Source organism: Fomitiporia mediterranea (assembly GCF_000271605.1).
Source record: "Fomitiporia mediterranea MF3/22 unplaced genomic scaffold FOMMEscaffold_2, whole genome shotgun sequence".
NCBI classification, from domain to species: Eukaryota; Fungi; Basidiomycota; class Agaricomycetes; order Hymenochaetales; family Hymenochaetaceae; genus Fomitiporia; species Fomitiporia mediterranea.
Genome location: NW_006760387.1, coordinates 3825228 through 3846281, shown reverse-complemented (window position 1 = coordinate 3846281; position 21054 = coordinate 3825228). Strand labels below are relative to the sequence as shown.

The window sequence follows — 21054 nt, the reverse complement described above, 5'->3', positions numbered from 1 at the left end:
AAGACACATCTGCTTGGCCAGATACACAATACATAGGTTTAGTATTAGATCTTATTAGTCAGAAAGTGAACAGGATACTAGATTTATACACAATTGTAGTGATTCTTGAGAGTGTTTAGGATGCTCTCTTAAAACACTCTTAATGTTCCTAGTCTACTACACTTCCTTACAAGTGTAAGTGGTTACACTATAATGTGTCCTTTAATAAACTTGACAATTTGATTACACATGAGTGTAACAAATTCCTGGAGCAAAAGGCTTGTGTCTAAGGTCTTTCCTTCTTTTTCCTTCTTTTCCTTTTAGTTCATATACTACTGTACATTGTACTGAATCTGTCTTGTTACTCTTGTGAATTACTCTCTCAAATGCTCTCTTACACAGTCTTTCTCTCTTTTACATTATTGAATGTATTTTTGTTATTTCCTATATGTTAAATATTGTCTTTACATGTTTGACAACTACTTATGTACTTAATGTTTACAGACAAAGTTGTCTTAGAGTATGGTTAACCTAAGAAGCCTTCTAACCCTTGTATTACACCTACTATAGTACTAGATCTTATTAGTTAGGATGATTGTGTAGAATTGAGTGTGTGTATAATTTTGACAATTCTTAAGAGGACTTGGGACAAACTATTAAAGTACTCCTAATGTTCCTAGCCTACTATACTCTCTTACAAATGTAAATAGCTTTACTGTAATACATCTTTTAATAATTTTGACAATCTAGTTGTACACAAATGTAACAAGTTCCTAAAGCAAAAGGTTCTTGTTTAGTTTCTTTCTTTTCTTCATCTTTGTTCATATACTACTGAATTTGTCTCATTACTCTTGTCAATTACTTTCTAGTACAGTCTTGTTTTCTTTCCTTACTAAATGTATTTTTATAGTTTCTTACTATAGATTCTTAAAGGCTGTCTTTCTAAGTTCCTACTCACATGTAACAATATTTGCTACTACTTATTAATTATATGATGACTAATGTACATAAAGCTAGTTGTAGTACTATAAGTCTTTAACCATTACTAATCTTAAGTACAAGACTGAAAGAAGACTTGTATGAGTAAAAGTACTATACATAGAAACTATTCTGATTTTGTGTAGCTTACTACCTTAGTATACAAAATTGATCTCAAGAAGAAAAGTAAGACTTAAGCTGTTTATTAACTCTATTCTTCAACCAGAATCACCTGGATTAGTATTAGTCAAAGTGTTAACAATGTAACTTATAACAAATTAATATGATTTCATCAGAGTCTTTTACTAGCTGTATTAATGATTATCTGGAATAATAATCTAGTATCTACTGTTATCAGAATGCCTTGATCTAACTGTAGCCTTGTTTGGTTCCTTAGGTTCCTTGATTGGTTTCTATCATATTCTGATAGTAAACCCTCTTGTCAAGGTTGTATAACTAGAAACAGTGTATAATTAACCTTAGTTGGAAACAAAATCAGCCTTCATTATTATAAACATGACTACTTCTCAGTTAATCTTATAAACTTTGAAACAAGTGATTATACTAAGAATTATTAGGAATGCCAATTACAAACTTGAAACTCAAACTAAACTGTAATACACTTACACTACTTCTAATGTACCCAGACTGATTACTTTGACTCTATTATTTCACATTTACTCTTACTTATATGGATCTGACTGTATTGTATTAGGATTAAAATTGTCTGAGAATTCTGACCCTTGTAATGTTTATATTTTAATGTTACTACTCTGTTATAGTACAATACTGAAAGCATCTTATACAATACAATCTAATGTTGTAATAACATTATGATGAAAAGCAGAGTCAAGAATCTGGGTACAGGAGGATAACTCTTACTTAGTTTAATTTGTATCATAATTAGCTTAAAACATCATCCTCTAGGACAAGATCAAACATTCATAATATTCTCTTCTTATAAGATAAATGTGTAAGGTATAGTATTCATCTAGTCCCTATATACTAGGCTCACAAGAGATTGTTAAAAGGCTGCCTTGAGGAAGTGTTAGTCTCTAACATCAAACAGCTAATACAACTTTCTATTCACATTGCCTTTTAATATTGTAAAATACAGCCTACATATGTATATCCTCTTGTCCTAGTTGCTAATCTAATTTCCTTTGTCCTTGTCTTGATTCCTCTCCCTTGGCTTCTCTAGTACTAGAACACAGGGGCTTAGACACAGTCTGTATGGCTAGCATTAATGTGTCTCATTACTAGAGTGAATACTATTATATAGGCTAACAATACTAGAATCATAACTACTTTATAGTGTAATATTAGTGAGTAATTATCTTAACTCAAATTCTTTTTGTCTGAGACAATTTCTCTAGCTGTCAGAGTTTTCCAAGTAGGCAATTTTGTAGTCTCAACAACAGAATTTGTTATAGTAAGGTGTATATACCTTATAATACACATTCAAAATCTATTGTCACTATACAAGGTACATTTATACTTCCATTTATTCTGGTCCTTATTAAAGTGACAGCCTTAGAAACAAAATACAAAGTTGTATGACCTCTGCCTTTCTATTATAGTTCTATTGATTATGACTGTAATCTGTATGTGTGGTTTTACAACTCCTTGCTCTATCATCCTTTACAAATTATTAATGCATTTATATATGATATTCAGCTTGGTTTGCACAGGGCCATTGCTTTACTATTTTCGAGGGAATAGGGTGTAACTATGTGTTTTACTAGTACATCACACCAGTCTTCATAGGACTGTAGGATATCCCATGCCTTGTCTTTACTGTTCTAGCAGCAATTTATGCATGTAAGTTGCAAACGTCTCTATATATTCAAGGAATGAATGTTCTCCATCCTGTAGGTCTTATCTTCAGGGCACTTATACATTGCCAAAATGCTCTACACAAGGTCATACAGGTTGACCCAGAGATCTCCCTGAATCAATTTTGTAGGGTGATTATTTTCAGATGTTTGGAATGCTTGATAGTACTCCCCTGTACTGCCTTCACAATTGCCTTAGATGCAAGGCATGTCCTTCTGTGGAAAGGTCTGTCAGATGCACACTACAAATTTTCAGCAATTTGGCAAATTCCAGCATCAGAGTTCACCACATGGGAAAGCATTCTCTTTATCCATTGGGAATACTGGGTCTGTGTATTCACTGCTACAGTATTCTTCCTCTTCTTTGGGCTTTCAAAAGATATGTGGGCCAATTATTGGAAAAAATGTCTTACTATTATGGAGTGTTTCGGAATTCAGATGCCCTCAAAGCCTACTCGAAAACATACAGAAAAACAACAGAAAGACACTGTTCCACAAATGGTTTTCAAAGTTCAGACAACAGTTCAAAGTTCTACAGCTCAAGTGTAAGTTAATCACTATACTATTCAAGTTCTATAGTTGTTATCCAACATAGGAGAACCACAACTGAGTGTAGTTCACAAGTTGTGGACTTGGAGACAAGTATCTTGAATCAGGAAGAACACCAATCTAATGTAAATATACAAGAGAATGAAGAAGTGGAGAAATAATTTGTGTAGTTGATTCAATACAATGTCTTACTGTTTCTAATATATATATTGATCCGGGTTATGTAATATTTGTAATGAAGAGTTGATAACACAGGTGTTGCAATATGTATAGATTACAAGGAAATACAGATGTTAAATTATATGTACAGGTTATCCCCTGCTAGAAATAGATTCCCAGACAGTAATTTATACAGGAATTCCTGTCTTGTAAAGTTTGCCTTGTCACAGAGTTGACAATTCAAACAGAATCATTCAAACATAAATCTCTGTTGTGCTAGGAGAGGTATTTATTAACTATTAGAAGACCTACTGTCTGTTATCATGATGCTGGGGGAAAAACATGAAATGTCGAAACATGGTGAGAGGAGGCAAGAGGCAAGAGAAGAACAAAACCAGTAATACACATAGAGTGAAAGGAAGAATAAACAAATTAAAGTAAAGGTGGATGATAGAGATAGATAGATTGAGATAGAACTAAGAATCCACAAAGAGGAGTTAAAAAAGGGTTGTTTTAAAGAACGAAAATGAAAACAAAAAAGAGAAAGGAAGAGAAAAGTGGAAGAGAGTTCTAAGTAATAAAATTGCAAAACCTAATATACAATGAGCCATTCGCTTGGATCATAGAAATTGGAGTAGGGAGCTTAATTGATCTTTGTAAGGGCACATGGAGAGACAGAGAGTTTCACAAATGGGAGGGAGGGATAAAGACGTAGTCATAACAGAAAGGAAAGGATAAACAGAAAGGACAAGAGGAAACAAATCTGAAAATAGATGGAGGAAAAAGAAAATTGATAAGAAAGAGTGAAGGAGGGGAAAAATACATAGACAGGGAGGTTGAATAAGGGAAGGGTATCAGCTAGAGAACTCTGAGAAGAGTGGGGTTACAAGTGAGGAGGACGGAAGCGCTGAGTGAAATGCAGGCGATTTTCAGAAACGGAAAGACAGGGCAAAAGGCAAAGAAAGAAATATACTTAGTATAGGCTACAAAATACTTCAAAAGGAAACCCCCTCGTTTTTAATCACATCTCTCTTTTCTCTTTTCTTTTCTATCAACCACTGCCAAAAACAAATTATCCACTGGAGCTTAAAAAAAGCAAACAAATCGTCTATTGCGTAGAAGGAAATATAAGAAGAGAATAGCCTACAGAACACAGGGCGAAAAGCAGATGAAATACGGTATGAACATGCACAGCAAGAAACACACACGAAAGGGCAACCAGCTCCAGAGCAAGAAACGAATAACAGCATCGGGGTAGGCAGGAGGGAAGGAGGGCTGGGGGGGACATCAGGATGATGTTACCAAGGAGCGCCTCTAGCAAGCCTCAGTGTCGTCTTCAACACTAGGAATCAGTGGTTGAGTAGTCTCCGGTCGGACACGGGATTGCGAACAAGCAAGATGTTCAGACGGCCGTCTTCGACGTACAATAAGCTGGCCATCTTCCTCGCTGCCCGAATCATCTTCCTCAAACACATCGACATCCGGTACTTCGTCGTCTACCTTAAGACTCGTCGATCCTTGTCCGAATATTAGTACTCCCGACACCGAAGAATCATCAGTCGCATTCGTGTTCCTCCTGATATTATCCACACTACTAGTGTTCCGACTTACATGGACGCCCCCTGAATCTTCGTTAAGTGCGAACTCGAACGGCTCGTCCCGGTCGACGTTCAGCGGAGTTTGCGCCAATCGGCTCGAGATAACGTGTGGATAATGACGGTGGTGCGTATGCCGACTGCCTACGCTTGCTCCGCATCTTCTTCTCGGATCCTGGAATTGTGTCTGCAAGAGTGGAAGAGTGCTTCCTGCCGATGCGGGACGGCCACCTGAGCGCCTGAAGATCCAGGGGTGGGTGGTGGGTGGCACAACTTCAGCCATAACCCCAGGTAAAGAAAGACTACCAGAAGGGACACCAAGACCCGTGCCAATAGACACGCCAGAGAGACTATTCGGCGAGGAAGGTCCCGACACAGGGTGCGATAGTATACCTCCTGCACCGACAAGCCGTACTACGTCGTCGCCATCGTTCGATAACCACATATGCCGCCGCTTGTATACATTCGACTGTTCCCATTCCCGTATACAAGGTGTAGTCCCCTTGCGCGCTCCCGCTTCCGAAGCAGTCTGATACCCCGCCCGCATCATCATATTCACCTCGCGCGTTCCCTCCGTATCCATAATCGTGTACGTACTCGTCTGCGATATCTCCCAACTCGACGCATGCACGGCACTTGTCAGTTCATCCGAACTCGCTAGAGCAAATCCTCGTCCTGAGGTAGTGACGCCCACAGAACCAATCGCAGGTCCAGAGTCCGAACGGCTACCCATGCTGCTGGTAGCATCACGCGCTGCGTTTGAGCTCACTAATCCGATACGCGCGGCACCGAATTCATCCGCACCTCGTCGTGTAAGACGTTGCGTCGTGAAACTCGTTCGAGCGGACACAGGTCCACTATCACCACTGCCAGTACCACCTGCAGGGCTCGCAAGGGCTCGCCAGTCTCCTAGAGAACCTTTCCAACACATACCCGGATACGCTTGCTACCGCTCTCACTCATACTAGGCTGCGGATTCCCCCTCGGTTTTAATCCCAAACCTTCGCGAGGTTGCTCAGTGATTGACGCGAGAACGTCTTTCTTGTCGACGCTATTTGTCCCATTCTTTCCGCTCTTTACGTCGAGAAGCTTGTACGGTCCGTACATCAGCCTCGTCGAGAATATCCGTCTCTGCGTCAGACATAAAGCCAGCAGTGCTTGGACTTGTGAGGTTAGAATACGAGCCTCCGCTTGCGACGCGTGGAGCAGGATCAGAAGCACGTGGAGGTGGTCGAGATATTGAGCCATCTCTAGAGGAGACATCGAACGCTCGCGAGTCCCGAGCATAATGTCCGGTAACGAAAATCTCTTCATATTACGCGGCGTCTCTCCTCAGGCGTATTGGCGTGGTGAATCGAGCTCCCATGCCTCGAGATCTTCTTCACAGCATCAACAACGTGTCTACTGCGACTCGGCTTACGCTGCAATTCGTTTGCCTCACCCCCTGCAAGACGTCTCCTCGCTACAGACGCCTCTCTCTCACTTCTCTCCGACTCAGATTCAATCTGCGGACTGCGAAGGAGCATCGCATCAAGTTCAACATCAAACTAGTGTGTATCTGCACGACGCAGTGTCTGTTGTTGACGTGCCGCAGCAGAACGACCAGCAGGAAGAAGAGAATGTAACCTACGAAACGGCTCCGACATGTCAAAGATTATTACAGTGCACTTTCAGGTAAGACGAGCTACCACTGTACTTCCGTAAAAGGTAATTCCCGTGAAATCACGTGATTCGATGCCCAAGAAACCACGTACTTTGAGCATGCTGAGAGAAATAAAATACATTTTCCCAGATTCTCCCTGTATATAATCCAGTTCTTCATACAAATTCTGTCCTCTGTAGTCAAGAACACAACACTTATATATGATGGAAGCCAATAGCCCCCTTGTAAGCGCAGCTTCTGTCTTGCTCTTTTACCACCACTATGAAAGATCTGACCAAAAATATTGGAATTATAGATCGTGCCAGCTTCTCGCAAGGTGGTTTCGGGACTTTGTACAAAGCACGCTTGTACTCAGACAACTCTCAAGAAAGTGAAATTGTGAGTTTATTGAACTCAATTGTTTGCTAGGATACTCATCAAGTCGGATTCTAGGTCGCTGTGAAATTCCCCAATCTACATAGCATCGAGACGTTTGGTGATCCAGGCAATATCAATGATAAAGAAAAGGTGCTACGGGTATGCATAATTGTCTTTATCGCCTTGTCGATGCCCTCACGATAGTCGTCTACTCGTCAAGCGCTGGAAGCGTGAAATCAAGGCTGGACAGGGCGTGTCTCATCCCAACATATTACCCTTCCTCGGCTTCTGCAGCAATCCTGACGCTGAGTACCGGGAATTCATCGGTCTAGTGCTTCCTTTCTGCATAAACAGAGATGCAAGCGTCTATGTTCGTGGTAGACCTCACACTGATCGCATGCGAATTGTGCGTTTGACATACCTATTCATATGCTTGACTCTTTACATATATACATATACACTGTTTCTGCAGCTTAAGGAAGTTGGGGCGGCATTATTTGCTCTCCACTCTGCCAACCCGCCAGTGGTGCATGGGGATATCAAGGCAGTATGTCAAACTCTTGTGATTAGCTACTGCTCGAATTGTATGCTGAAGAGTAATACATTTTCTGCTGTTGCAGCAAAACATTCTTATTGACAGTGAGGGGCATGCCTTGCTAGCAGACTTTGGACTTTCTCGTATTTGCGAGACAAGTGGATTTACCACAGACAGTCTCATGGGTTCGTAGCACTGGATGGCTGTGGAGCTATTATGAGAGGAAGATTTATGCATATGCAAAGCCACAGATATTTGGGCATTCAGTATGACTATCCTGCAGGTAAGTAATTATAGGATCTCCCTGAAGACCTTTATCTAAATACACTGGAAACAGATTCTGACAGGAGAACTTCCTTTTAACGAGCTAAAGAAAGATTGCGTTATTTTACTCGAAGTTGTCATCAACGCCAGAAGGCCAAAGCGACCCAGTGATTTTTGTATCACAGACGGACTTTGGACACTTCTCGAGCATTGTTGGCACCAGGACGCTTCTGCCCGGCCAGACGCACGACACGTAGGCCTAGCCTTGGACCTTATTAGCCGGAAAATCGGTGGAGAACTCAATTCACGCACTATTTCGGAAATTTTGAAGGGCCACTTGGACTCATCTGCAACACACTCCCGGCGTTTAGAGTCCACTACACTTCCTTACAAGTGCAAGTGGTTGCGCTGCGCTGCATCCTTCAATAGTCTTGACAATTGTATTGTGCATGAGTGTAGTGAATTCCTGGAGCAAAAGGCTTGTACTTAGTTTCTTTTCTTTTCCTTGTTTTGTTTTATATACCACTGTACACTTTACTGGACTTGTCTCGTTACTATTGCCGATTGCTCTGTGGCATAGCCTTGCTTTGATGTGTAATTGCATAACTACTATCTGTCTGTATTTAATTACCTCTGTATTGTCTACTGTAAAATAAAATACTATCTGTAGTATACAATCTATCAGTTATCTATGAGTAGCATAAATGCCATTTCTAAGTAGGATACATAGGATATTATCCATCCTTCTATATTTCTTGTTTAAAAAAACTGAATTACTCTACATACTAAGATTGTAACATTCTCATTATAATAAGTAGAAGGGAAAGAAGCTTCCAATGTTTATTTACCTAGTATTGTTAAAGTATATTGTTTTAATATTTAAAGCTTTTTGTAATACTGCTAGGATTGTGTCTTAAATAACCTGTATAACTCATATAAATATATATTTATTTTATATGTCTACACACACTAACAAGGCCAAAATATCAATTAAGCATAAATCTCTATTGTGCTAGGGAAGGTACTAGATCTACTAACTAGACCTACTATCTATTATTATGATACTGAAAAAAAAAATATGAAACAGTAAGGTGAGAGGTAAGAGAAGAACAAAAACTAGTAATACACATAGAGAGAAAGGAAGAATAAACAAGTCTGAAGTAAAGGTGGAGAGTAGAGCCATAAATTCACAGAGAGATAAAGGTAGTTCAAACAGAGAGGGAAAAGAATAGAGAACAAGAACGAGACAGGGAAAAGAAGGAAAAGGGAAGAGAAAACAGGAAGTCGAAGAGAGTTCTAAGTAATAAGAATTGCAAAACCTAATTTACGTTGAGTTGTTCATTTGGATCGGATCATAGAAAAAAATTGAGTGGGGCTGGAGTGAAGAGCTTAATTAATCTTTGTAAGGGCAAATGGAGAGACAGAGAGATTCACAAATGGGAGGGAGGGATAAAGACGTAGCTATAACAGACAAGAAAAGAAAAACACAGAAAGGGCAAGAGGAAATGAATCTGAAAATAGACGGAGGAAGACGGAGATTAATGATGAGAAAGAGTGAGGAAGGAGGGGAAAAATACAAAGGCAGGGAGGTCGAATAAGGGAAGGATATCAGCTAGAGAACTCTGAGAAGAGTAGGGTTACAGGTGAGGAGGACAGAAGTGCTGAGTGAAACACAGGCGATTTCAGAAAAGACAAGTCAGAACAAAAAGGAAAGAAAGAAGTATAATATAGGCTACAAAACACTTCAAGTAATCCTGCTCTTCTTTTATCACATCTTTCGTTTCTCTTTTCTTTTCTATCAACCACTGCCAAAAACAAATCGTCCACTAGAGCTTAAAAACAGTTTAAAAAAATCGTCTATTGCGTATAAAGAAAATATGAGAAGGGAAAAGTCTACGGAACACAGGGCAAAAAAGCAGACGTGATACGGTATGAACATGCACAGCAAGAAACACACACGAAAGGCAACCAGCTCCAGAGCAAGAAACGAATAACAGCAACGCGGTAGGCAGGAGGAGGGAGGGAATACATCAGGATGATGTTACCAAGGAGCACCTCTAGCAAATCTCAACGTCGTCCTCAACACCAGGAATCGGCGGTTGAGTAGACTCCGGACGGACACCGGACTGCGAACGAGCAAGATGTTCAGACGGCCGTCTTCGACGTACAATAAGCTGGCCATCTTCCTCGCTGCCCGAATCATCTTCCTCAAACACATCGATATCCGGTACTTCGTCGTCTACTTTAAGGCTCGTCGATCCTTGTCCGAATATCCGTACTCCCGACATCGAAGAATCATCAGTCGCATTCGTGTTCATCCTGGTATTATCCACACTACTAGTGTTCCGACTTACATGGACGTCCCCGGAGTCTTCGTTAAGTGCGAACTCGAACGGTTCGTCTCGGTCGACGTTGAGCGGAGTCTGTGCCAATGGACTTGAGATGACGTGTGGATAATGATGATGGTGCGTATGCCGACTGCCTACGCTCGCTCCGCGTCTTCTTCCCGGATCCTGGAATTGAGTCTGCAAAAGTGGAAGAGTACTTCCTGCGGAAGCCGGAATAGCTACTTGAGCGCCTGAAGATCCAGGTGTCGGCGGTACGACTTCAGCCATAACCCCTGGTAAAGAAAGACTATCAGGAGGGACGCCGAGACCGGTTCCTATAGACACGCCAGAAAGACTGTTTGGCGAGGACGGTCCCGAGACAGGGTGCGATAGTATACCTCCTGCACCGACGAGTCGTACTACGTCGTCATCGTCTGGATAACCACATATATCGCCGCTTGCATACGCCCGACTATTCCCATTCCCATACAACGCGTAGTCCCCGTTCGCACTCCCACTCCCGAAGCCGTAGTCCGATACTCCGTCCGCATCGTCATATTCGCCTCTCACGTTCACTCCATATCCATAGTCATCCCCATACTCATCCGCGACGTCTCCCCAGCTTGACGCACGCATAGCACTTGTCAGTTCATCCGCACTTGCTAGAGCAAAACCTCGTCCAGAGGTGGCGACACCTGCAGAGCCGATCGCAGGTCCAGAGTCCGAACGACCACCCATGCTCGAAGTGGCACCGCGCATTGCGTTGGAGCTCGCTAGTCCCGTACGCGCAGCACCGAACTCATCCGCACTTCGTCGTGTAAGTCGTTGAGTCGCGAAACTCGTTCGAGCGGACGTAGGTCCACTTCCACCACTGCCACTACCACCTGCAGGGCTCGCCGGACTCGCCGGACTCTTCGAGAAACTCTTCCAAACTGCGCCTGGACTTGCTTTGCTACCGATATCGCTAACACTGGCCCGCGGACTCCCTCTCGGTTTTAAACCCAGCATCTTCGAGAGGTTACTCAGTGATTGACGCGAGAACGCCTTTTGCCGACGTTCCCTGTCCCATTCTTTTCGCTCTTTACGTCGATGGGTTTGTACGGCTCGTACATCAGCCTCATCAAGAATATCCGTCTCTGCGTCGGAAGTAAAGCCAGCGGTACTTGGACTTGTCAGGTTAGAATACGAGCCTCCACTTGCAACGCGTGGAGTTGCAGGACCCGATGCACGTGAAGGTGGTCGAGATGTTGAGCCGTCTCTAGAGCGAGACATCGAACGCCCACGTGTACCGAGCATGAGATCTGGTAACGTACGTCTCTTCATACTACGCGGCGTCTCGCCTCCAGGCGTATTGGCTTGGTGAATTGAACTCCCATGTCTCGAGATCTTTTTCACTCCACGTTCAACAGCATCAACAACGCGTCTGCTGCGGCTTGGCTTACGCTGTAGACCGGTTGCCTCGCTGCCCGCAAGACGTCTCCTGGCTACAGACGCCTCTCTCTCACTTCTCTCCGACTCAGATTCAATCTGCAGACTGCGAAGGAGCATCGTATCAAGTTCAACATCGAACTCGCGTGCATCTGCACGACGTTGCGTCTGCTGCTGCTGACGTGCCGCAGCAGAACGACCAGCAGGAAGGAGAGAGCGGAACCGACGAAACGGCTTCGACATGTCAAATTTCCACCGAAACTTGACGGTTGACATCGCAACGTCCTCGTCTGCGGAGGTTATGCGAATCGGGTCGTGCAGGTCTGGAGAGGTTTCTGCAACCCATTCATCTGGGTTGGGGATATCGCGTGTGATCCATGGAAGTCTCTGTAAGGTGTCAATACGAGTATAATTAGCCGTTTCATTTATTAGGAAGGAAAAATGCAGCGAAAGGAGATTCCATACCTTCACCTCTTCGAGGGTAATACGCTTCGAGCACTCCTTCTCCAGTAATCTATCTAGAAGGCCAATAACGATCGCACCCTCGCTCGTATCATCATCGTCGTGAAAGCGACCACCAGTGGGGATGCGATCATAACCCATGAAAGTATCCACAACGAAGTCTTCCGTGTGAATCATTTGGTACATCGCAAACTCCGTATTGCCGCCCCAAGGAGTACGACCGAAGAGAAGGCAGTAAAGCGTCACACCAAGCGCCCAGACGTCTATTGCCTTCGTGATGGGTGGGCGTGGAGGTAGCTCGGCGTCAGTTTCTGGATCTAGTTCGCCAGCAGCAATAATAGCGTTGTAATCATTGAACGAATTTGGATCGGGATCAGGCATTGTTGAATATGTTTCTTTGAGATGGGTTGGTGTTGCCTCAGAGGGGAGGTCAAGTGAATTTTGGTCTGCTGCATCGGCAGCACGGGGAGTCGCCTCATCTTCCAAAGGTATAGGGCGATGAGGCGTTTTGAGAGTCGTCGTTAACGACGCAGGTGCTTTATCCATGTCTGAACCATCCCGTCCTCTACTATCTAAGAATTCTCTCAGTCCATCGTACTCGTACTCGTTCTCGCCGCGTTCTCTTCTTCCACGTTTGAGGCCCACTTTGCGGTACAGCGCAGCAGTCTGCTTCTCACCAAACTCCCAGATGATTTCAGGTGCAAGGAAACTCGGTGTCCCGGCTTGGCGTGATAGACCGCCATCATCGAGCAGAATCGGGTCAACGTCTCCAGCGAATTCTTTGAGGAGCTCCGCCTCGATTTCTGCATCCTCATGATCGGAAGCCGGGGACGACAAGTCTGACTTGAACGCAGAGGACGGAGGCGGCGGGTCGTCTCGAGCACGGCCTTTGCCCTTGACGTCCTCCTTGCTTGCCGTCACGCTCCCTCTTCCACGCCAGCCACCAGTCTTGCGTCTCACAGGAGTTGCATTGCCCGAAAATTCTTCCTCGCGTCGGCGACGTGCCTCTTTGCGACGTTCGAGGGCCTCACGATACGCCGAGCTACGTTTCAGTGCATCTATGCGTTGTGCGGCACTAAAATGCGAGACACCAAAATCGGTAATTTTGACATTCATGCGATCCGAGGTCCAGAGAAGGTTGGCAGGCTTGATATCACGGTGAATGATACCTTGGTGGTGTAAGTAAAGTAGGCCAAGGACGACATCGCGGCAGATGCGGCGAGTCTGGTCGACGCGAAGACATGGACGTCCTTGTTCGTCGCGCCACTTGACCTCACCACCACCCATGTACTCCAATACGAGGAAGATCTTGCTGGTAAGACGATCATTGATGACCTCGTATAGCTGCACGATCTGACCGTGCTTGCACTTCTTCATGATAGCAATCTCACGTAGAACCTTCTTTTCGGTACTCTGGAGTTGGTCCACAAGACGGGGTCTGGTGCTAACACCGCCGAAGCCCCCGACGGTGCGTGGGATCGCGCCCTGGTTGCGCTGGCGCAGCTGTTCGTATTTGGCTTCCTTGGTGTTCTTGCGTCGACACACCTTGATTGCCTGCAACGCATACACACATTGAGTCAGCTTTAGGGTAGTGCAACAGAGCGCATATTACGAGAAATTAATAAAGTTAAAAGTGACGCACGACAAGCATGTTTCCTCTGCGCATGTCATAACCCTTGTAGACTTCTCCATGCTGCCCGTTGCCCAAGCGGTGTCCGATGAGGTATTGGTTGATAATGGGCCGGTCGCGTGTGTCCCGCGTGAACTCGATCTTGCTGGTCATCACGACGTCCTCGGGCGGATGCGGAGTAGTCGACGACGGACCAAGCGCCACCGCATCACGGGCATGCCCATGAGAAGACGCGGACGGTGGCGCAGGCGAGCTCGAGCGAGGCATGTTGTGAGAAGAGGCAGAGGTCGGGAGGTTGGGAGAGCGGGAGCGCGAGCCAGAGTGTGAACCCTGGCCCTGGTGCGCGACGAGATAGGGAGCGTACGGATCCGGGCAAGTATACTGTGTATTGTGACTCGGCACAGAGACTGCTGAGATGTTATTGTTGGATGGGTAGGACGGGTAGGGACTTGAGGGCGGTGGCGGGGTGGGGGACTGGTGCTGCTGCTGAAAGAGATGGTGGGGATGCCTGGACGACGTCGCGTGCATGGCGGGGGTGTGTACGGTGTCTATCGACTCGTCTTGAGTGGACACATGCAGCGCACCGGGTAGTTTTGAGGTGTAGATGGGATGAGGAAGAGAGGGCAGGCCAGGAGGATGAGGATGGAGGGAGGAGGAGGACTCGAGTGAGGGCCGTAATAAGATGCTTGTAAAGTATTGAGGAGGCCTGTCTGGGGTCTGAGCTGTGCACTCTCACCTGTGATTATTCGAAGCAATTACCTCTTATGGTCACCTACTTCGACGCATATCGCGTCCTTCAGATATTACTCTCGACACTCACAGTTCATCGTGGGACCTTCCTTAGTTCCTATCATTCTTACCTACCACGGCTGCCGCCAGCAAGCTCGGCGAGGTCCCTTCGACTTATATCATCCACCCTCTTCTTCAGACTTCAGCTCAGCAACACAGCCCCGCCAAACACACGGTCTTCTCCCCATTAATATCAGTAAATCTCCTCTCGAACATCCTTTCATTTCCACCACACATCGTTTCTTTATCTACCTTCTCACGTGTCGATTCTTCCTGTTTTTCCGCTTTCCTACGCATTTTTTGTGCTTGTAAAAGTACGCATTGCGGTGATGATTTGATGATTCATCTAGGAACAGACTCGTCGTGCATAGGGAGGGTTTGACTAATTCCAGGGTCGCATCCTCAGGATCTCCCCGCGAAGGTTCCAGCGAAACTTAATCCCAAACTTTACCCTCTGTCTGCCTATTCCTCTTACTGTACTGTACACATCACTGCCATTCATTCCTCTGCTCCGTCCTCCCGGCTCCTTTCACTCTTCGAAGCCTCAAACTTATTTGATTTTCAGCTTGGTTCTCGTCACTCCCTTGCTTCTTACCTGTGCTTCCGATCCCTCTGCCACCTGGAGCCCAGAGAGAAGAACCCTCCACCTCCAATCCAAATCGACGGACGGCTTGTGCCGCTTTTGCGTCTCTTCTGCCGTAACTTGCCCCTGCGAAAGTGTATGCTTGAGTTTTCTGTTTTTGTGACTAACGGATGTCAGTTTTCATGAACACGTGGATATGAAGACTCCACTTTCTGTGGGTCCAATAAATTGAATGAATTGAATAACATAAAGCCCTGTTATTCATCTCGTTATTCATCGCGTGGATTGAAGCCAATGGCTCCACCTTCACAAGATATGTCAAGATTCCGAAGATGAAGAGGTTCCCACGACCGTATCCCATAATATATTATACAACTGGCTCCTCCCTTTGTATGCTATCTATCCGTCTTGATCTCGGCTGAGGTTCGTCCACCTCGGCATTCAACGAATACAGTCCCGCCAGCACTGCACACGCCGTAAACCCACTTCTTCCCCTTCTTCCCTTACACCCCAAACTTCCAAAGCACAGCAGTACGTTCCTGGCTTAACTTAACTTACGTGCGTACGTACTTACGCTCATACGAATTCGTAACTGTAAAACGGGAATCCTAATTTAGCGTCCTCTCAAATCGTACTCTCGGTGTCATAATAGATGCCATATATATAAGACTGGGCTACAGCATTAGTATTATGGCATACATCATATATCATACATCATGATTCACAGTCAACAAAGCCATCATCACTCATCATCACCCACCACTATCATTATCAGTCAGGCCGGAGTTCATCGCTTTCCCTACCGCCCATGTATCGCATTGCAATCCCATCCGATCCTTTTCGTTCCGTTTCGTCAGTCCGTCCGACACCGGAATGACCGGATCCCAGGGCGCCGGCGCTGGACCGCTGACAATCATTAGATTAGGATTTATCTCACTCCTTACTGAGAATGAGCCGGTAAGTGCGATCAATGATTCAATGTCAGACATTCTTTCACTGCTCTGCGAGAAAGAATGAGAGCGGTGGTTCTGTGGAATGGTTCAGATAATCTTCATTATCTTTGAGTCATACACCGCACACACAGAGAGACACGTACAGACACAGAGCATATCACTCTCCTATAAATATTTTTACATAGCTTAGTCTGAGAGGCAACGCCACCATCACCGCAATTACCACACCACCGCACCGCAATTACGGTATTACCACACCACAATCATACAATCAGGAAACGACGTCACGCGATCAACTCACAAGCCATATCTAATCTACTCAGTTACCATCTTACCATCTAAAGCATCTCTCATACCATACTAAGCTATATCCATATGCAAATCCAAATCCAAATCAAATCAATGAATGACAACATCTCACAGATATAATCGGGCAGTCCTCGAGCGACGAGCGCTAGCGCCGGCGGAGTTCTTCCTTTCTTCTTTTTCTTCTTTTTCTTCTTTTCATCATTGGTTTTCTTTAGGTGTTGCGTGTGCGTGTGCGTGTTGTGGTGGCAAGGTTACGAGGGGAGGTACTTACGTTACGTCAGTTTAGTACAGGCAGCATATATAAATAGAAAGGGGAAGAGAAAGAGAGAGCATGACTCAGGGATGGATTGCTACACATATGCGTCAATTTAATTCTCGATATTTATGCTACCATGCACTCGTACCGATGGGGGAAGTTAGTTGCCTTAGCCTGCACTTCCTTCCTTTCGCCATATGCATTTCACATTCTCCCTTTCTCTTTCTATCTACCATTTCAAGCCAACCTCATAAACCCCTCATTCCAGAATCTAAATAAAGACTGTACGTAAGTAACGTAATCACATTGAGCGCCGAGGGATTACAGCATGGAGCATGGAGCACAGGATGATGTCTTCCAATGTCATAATTCTCACATTTGTCGAGAAGTTTAATAATAATAATAAAACAAATCGAGTGGTCTCGACTCTCGACTCTCAAAATTTTTCAAATTTGAGGATTTGAGCACTAACACCGATATTTTAAATAAGGAATAGAACATTGTTACCACACAACAGGAGAAACTTTCGAGCATGAAAAAGGGGAAAAAAATCCAATACATGTATCCCTCCCTTTTATCTTTCTGTCTACCTTTCCTCTCACTTCGCTCCAGAGAAAGATCGTACGTAACCCCATTCAGTGCCGAGGCCAAACAAAAATCGAAACTTGATCCTTTCTCACATTTGTCGACAAGTTTAATATGTAATAAAATATGAGAGAAAAACATCGAGCGGTCTCGGCTTTTCAAATTCGTCTGGGTATGTTAACGTTAACAGTTAACATATCGAATATTTTTATTTAGACACGCTGTTACCATATGATAGAGCAGCTCAGGGACATGTAAAATTATCCTTACTTACAGGATGTTGGGTACTTGGAAAGTGAATAATTTCCTTGCTTTTCGGGTGCATACATAAACTGAAAGGATTCAAACCTCTGTATGCGTGTATATGTTCCTAGAATCGGTTCAAGCTTGTAGTACGTGTGCAGACTCCGGACAAATAACGGATAGGAAGTAGTCAAAGAGCAAGCAAAGCACTGCCTTGTATATTGAGATTCATTCGCATTCCCTTCAACATTTACTCAAGTCGCATCCTTGGGAGCTTTTCACGTCGTTCTTTCTTAGTCCAAGTGCACCGAATTGTTGTTACTCCCATTGTCTATTCTACTCGGCACGTTCATTAATCCTCGACATACATACACTCGTACATAGGTTAAAGTTTCTAATTTTTAAGCGAATAAACGCAACGAGTCAGGTCGACGAGTATAATCCTCGCGAGCCTGAATGGGAGAAGCACAAAACGTATTCACGTCAATTAATCTCCTCGGCATACATACAAACCTTCATTTGTTACCTCCGCCTTGACTCTTCACCCTCACCAATACTCAACACTCAACACTCACACGACACACATACAGCGCATACACCCACCCACTTGCTCACCCACTCACTCAACCAAGTAACCCGTTCCTCTCTTCCCCCGCCCCATCCTCCACCCTTTCTCCATTCCCACCCCCCTTCCTCAATCCAACCCTCACCCTCATCCCCTCCCCAATCCCCTTAACCTTCCCAACCCCCCACTCCCACCCCCTCTCCCTCATCCTCCACACCCAATGCTTCCTCACATCAACCCTCCCAGCCCTCACCCTCTGCTCATCATCCACAACAGTCCCAAGCGCAACAACAGTCACAAGTATCGCCGCTAACGCACTCGCAGCAGCAATCATAAACATAATCACCATTTGGAGCCTTGCGGCTTGTTGAACCGGCGCACCGCCGAGGAGCGCTCCGGTCATCATCCCTGGAATCGCTATGATGCCTAGAACACTGTGTTTTCGTTTTCGTTCGTTTGGTTAGTGAGTGAGTGAGTTCGGGTGTCGTCAAGCCAGCGGAATCGAAGTCGAAGTCGAGGGAGAAGACGAAGATGAGCGTAATCGGAAGGCCGAAAAGAGAAAAAGAGAATCGTCAGTTCCAATTTTTCATTTCATTTCACAAATGACGGAAAATATATGAACGTGAAAGCAAAAGGAAAAAATGAACGGGAGAAGCAACGAAGATGCTGAAATGAAAGCGAGGGAGAAAAGGGACGAGAAAAAAAATGAGATCTGCAAAGAGCTCAAGTTGTGTCCGAGTGATGAGCGTTGACATTCGTTTGATGTTCTAGCCCTTAGCTCCGAGAAAGTTGTGCTCTAATAACGTTCGCGTAACTTAGCGACGCAGTTGAAGAGAGTGTCTAGAGCATAGACCCGAATTGATGCGCATATAAGCCACGTAAACTTGAACCAATACGATGCGAATTTCTAACCCGAATTATCGAGTAGAGCATAGCGGGACACGTAACGAAGCACGTAGAGCGTCGGCAATTAATGCAGACCCAACCAACCGTAAAGAGCACATTTCAATCAAATCAAATAAGGCGGAACAGAAATCAGAGAAGATTCAAGGAGTCTCAGCAACGGCACATTGATCACCCGCAGTAAACTCGCATTTGCCCGCACCTCGCCATTGCCCAGGAAAATTGTTCTGTTTCCTGTAATTCAGTTGGTGAGGATCACGGTCCCCCTGGGACACCTCGCCAAATTCTTGATCCCAAATTGCCGCATTCTCGGTGCGGGGGCGCCGACCAACTCGATCAGCCGTGCCTAAGAAGAGCAGATTGAATTGGTATGGCTCGGCGGAGAAGCGAGGTTTATTTTCGACAGGGAAAGCGGCGGAAAAGCGTCAAGAGAGGAGCGCCGATACGGGTAAGGAAGCTATGAGTGGGCAAAGAAGACCCGAGAAGCGGTCCGCGTCGCGATAGCGACTTTGTGAAAAGAGATGCACATACCTGCGAATGATCTATGAGTAGAACGGATTGCGCACGAAGCGAATGCGAGACGAAATAAGAAAAACATGAAATCGAAAAGTTAGATAGAATCTCAGTTCAGTCAGATGAAGTGACTAGAGGCGTCTTCATTTCTTAGCGCAGCAGTTCTTGCTGATGGCATTTGAGCAAAGGAGGTTGCAAATAGTATGGTTAGGTAAGAGTGTCGATGCACAGGCCAAGACATCAGCCTATACAAATCACACCACAGAGGCGATGTCCATTTTCTAATTGGGACTTTGCAAAATGAATGTCTCGAGCTGCCGAAGATGATGCACATCCAACGAAGCTAACCGACAGCGGCGCCAGTGAGCCTTCGATATTGTTGATGGCTCTGCCGAGATCTAGCTTTGCTTCAGGACTAACTGACTCCGAGATGAGCAGGATCAAGAGGGATAAACCAAGGCAAGGAAAGTCTGGCGGCGCGGACCGCATTTACAAGGCATTTGCCGTGGCTTGATGATGAAACGGAACCAGATCTCCCAATTGAAGAAAGAAGAACAATGCAGGGAAGGGGGGATAGAGATCACTGACCTCATTTGATTTATGGGGGGAGTGAGTGCCAGGCGTAGAGCTTCCTTTGCAACAGGCTGACATGCTTCTAAACGCGACGCGCCGAAGGCGAGGTAGGTTTCAACTTTGTCGCGGTTCTCGCTGGGAAAGCAGGAAATGAATAAGCGCCAGGCCAGTAAATCTCACCATCTGTTTAGCCACTCAACTATATTTCCTTCAGAACGAAATTCAAAGTGATGACCACTCCTGCTATAGTTGCGCCACAAAGCATTCCTACGATCGGAACTGTTCTCATTAATGCGAGATGAACAAAACGACAAGTAAGCGCCGCCTCGTGCATCACCAAGAAAAGAAGTGTCATCTCTTACTGTATTGGTCTGGCTTCCAGAAAGGTTCGATAGACATGGCGAAACTTGCACCGAGGATAGACACCGGAATCGTCGAACAAACCATGCTAAATAAAACAATCAAAAACTATAATATCCATTAATACAAGCAGATCTCCTCCTTTATGGGAGACTTACCATGTTGTCAAAGCGCATCTTCGCCTTATTCACAACTGCGGCGAGCCACAGTAAATATCCTCGTGTTCTTCTTACATGGAAATGTCCGAAGCACATACCAACTTCGATGGTTCCCAGCAAGTTGAGCAGGACTGTTTCCAGATATGAACATACTTATACATTCAGCATCAACACAGTTGAGAAAAACTTACGTGCGATTCCCGCAACTCCCCACGGATTATCAGCCTCAAATATCTTCTGGAGGACAAGCGCCATGATAGCGAGCTGGATAACACATCGTACAGCGGCCGTTATGAGTGGCACGCCAACTCCGAGACCGAATAGACGCGAAATTATCGCGTCGAAGGCGACGAAGGCGAATCCTAGACCAACATTAGCCCATGTGAGGTGTGTTTTTGAGCCTGCTGGGTCGTCCATTATTTCTAATGGTGGCCGCTAAAAGCAAGCGCTGTGGCGGTATGATCGGCGACGGAACCTGATGTCATTGACGCGTGTGATCGACA

At 45.0% G+C, this 21054-nt stretch overlaps 4 protein-coding genes across 4 annotated transcripts; 1 reads left to right on the top strand and 3 right to left on the bottom strand.

The window, feature by feature from the left end:
• Positions 1-4814: 4814 nt before the first annotated feature.
• FOMMEDRAFT_26156 (uncharacterized protein) lies at positions 4815-6358 on the bottom strand (the record flags this gene model as incomplete). Its single annotated transcript, XM_007263235.1, has 2 exons — positions 4815-6004; positions 6055-6358. 2 exons carry the CDS (start codon positions 6356-6358, stop codon positions 4815-4817), a joined length of 1494 nt encoding a protein of 497 aa, XP_007263297.1.
• A 661-nt stretch (positions 6359-7019) lies between these two features.
• Positions 7020-8404, top strand: FOMMEDRAFT_144829 (kinase-like protein; the record flags this gene model as incomplete). The annotated part of the gene is made up of 7 exons (XM_007263234.1): positions 7020-7136; positions 7191-7274; positions 7336-7521; positions 7588-7662; positions 7736-7835; positions 7902-7933; positions 7988-8404. The coding sequence occupies 7 exons, from the start codon at positions 7020-7022 to the stop codon at positions 8402-8404; spliced, it is 1011 nt and encodes a 336-aa protein (XP_007263296.1).
• Positions 8405-11990: 3586 nt separating this feature from the next.
• FOMMEDRAFT_75935 (kinase-like protein) lies at positions 11991-14028 on the bottom strand (the record flags this gene model as incomplete). Its single annotated transcript, XM_007263233.1, has 5 exons — positions 11991-12056; positions 12135-12577; positions 12809-12898; positions 13148-13685; positions 13774-14028. Coding segments are annotated over 5 exons (1392 nt in total), but the record flags the coding sequence as incomplete, so codon positions are not given.
• A 4074-nt stretch (positions 14029-18102) lies between these two features.
• FOMMEDRAFT_138743 (UPF0014-domain-containing protein) lies at positions 18103-20985 on the bottom strand (the record flags this gene model as incomplete). The annotated part of the gene is made up of 7 exons (XM_007263232.1): positions 20743-20985; positions 20650-20682; positions 20552-20586; positions 20396-20501; positions 20234-20312; positions 20049-20168; positions 18103-18478 (listed from the first exon to the last, which is right to left on the bottom strand). The coding sequence occupies exons 1-7, from the start codon at positions 20966-20968 to the stop codon at positions 18103-18105; spliced, it is 975 nt and encodes a 324-aa protein (XP_007263294.1). The 5' UTR covers positions 20969-20985.
• Between the last annotated feature and the right edge of the window lie 69 nt (positions 20986-21054).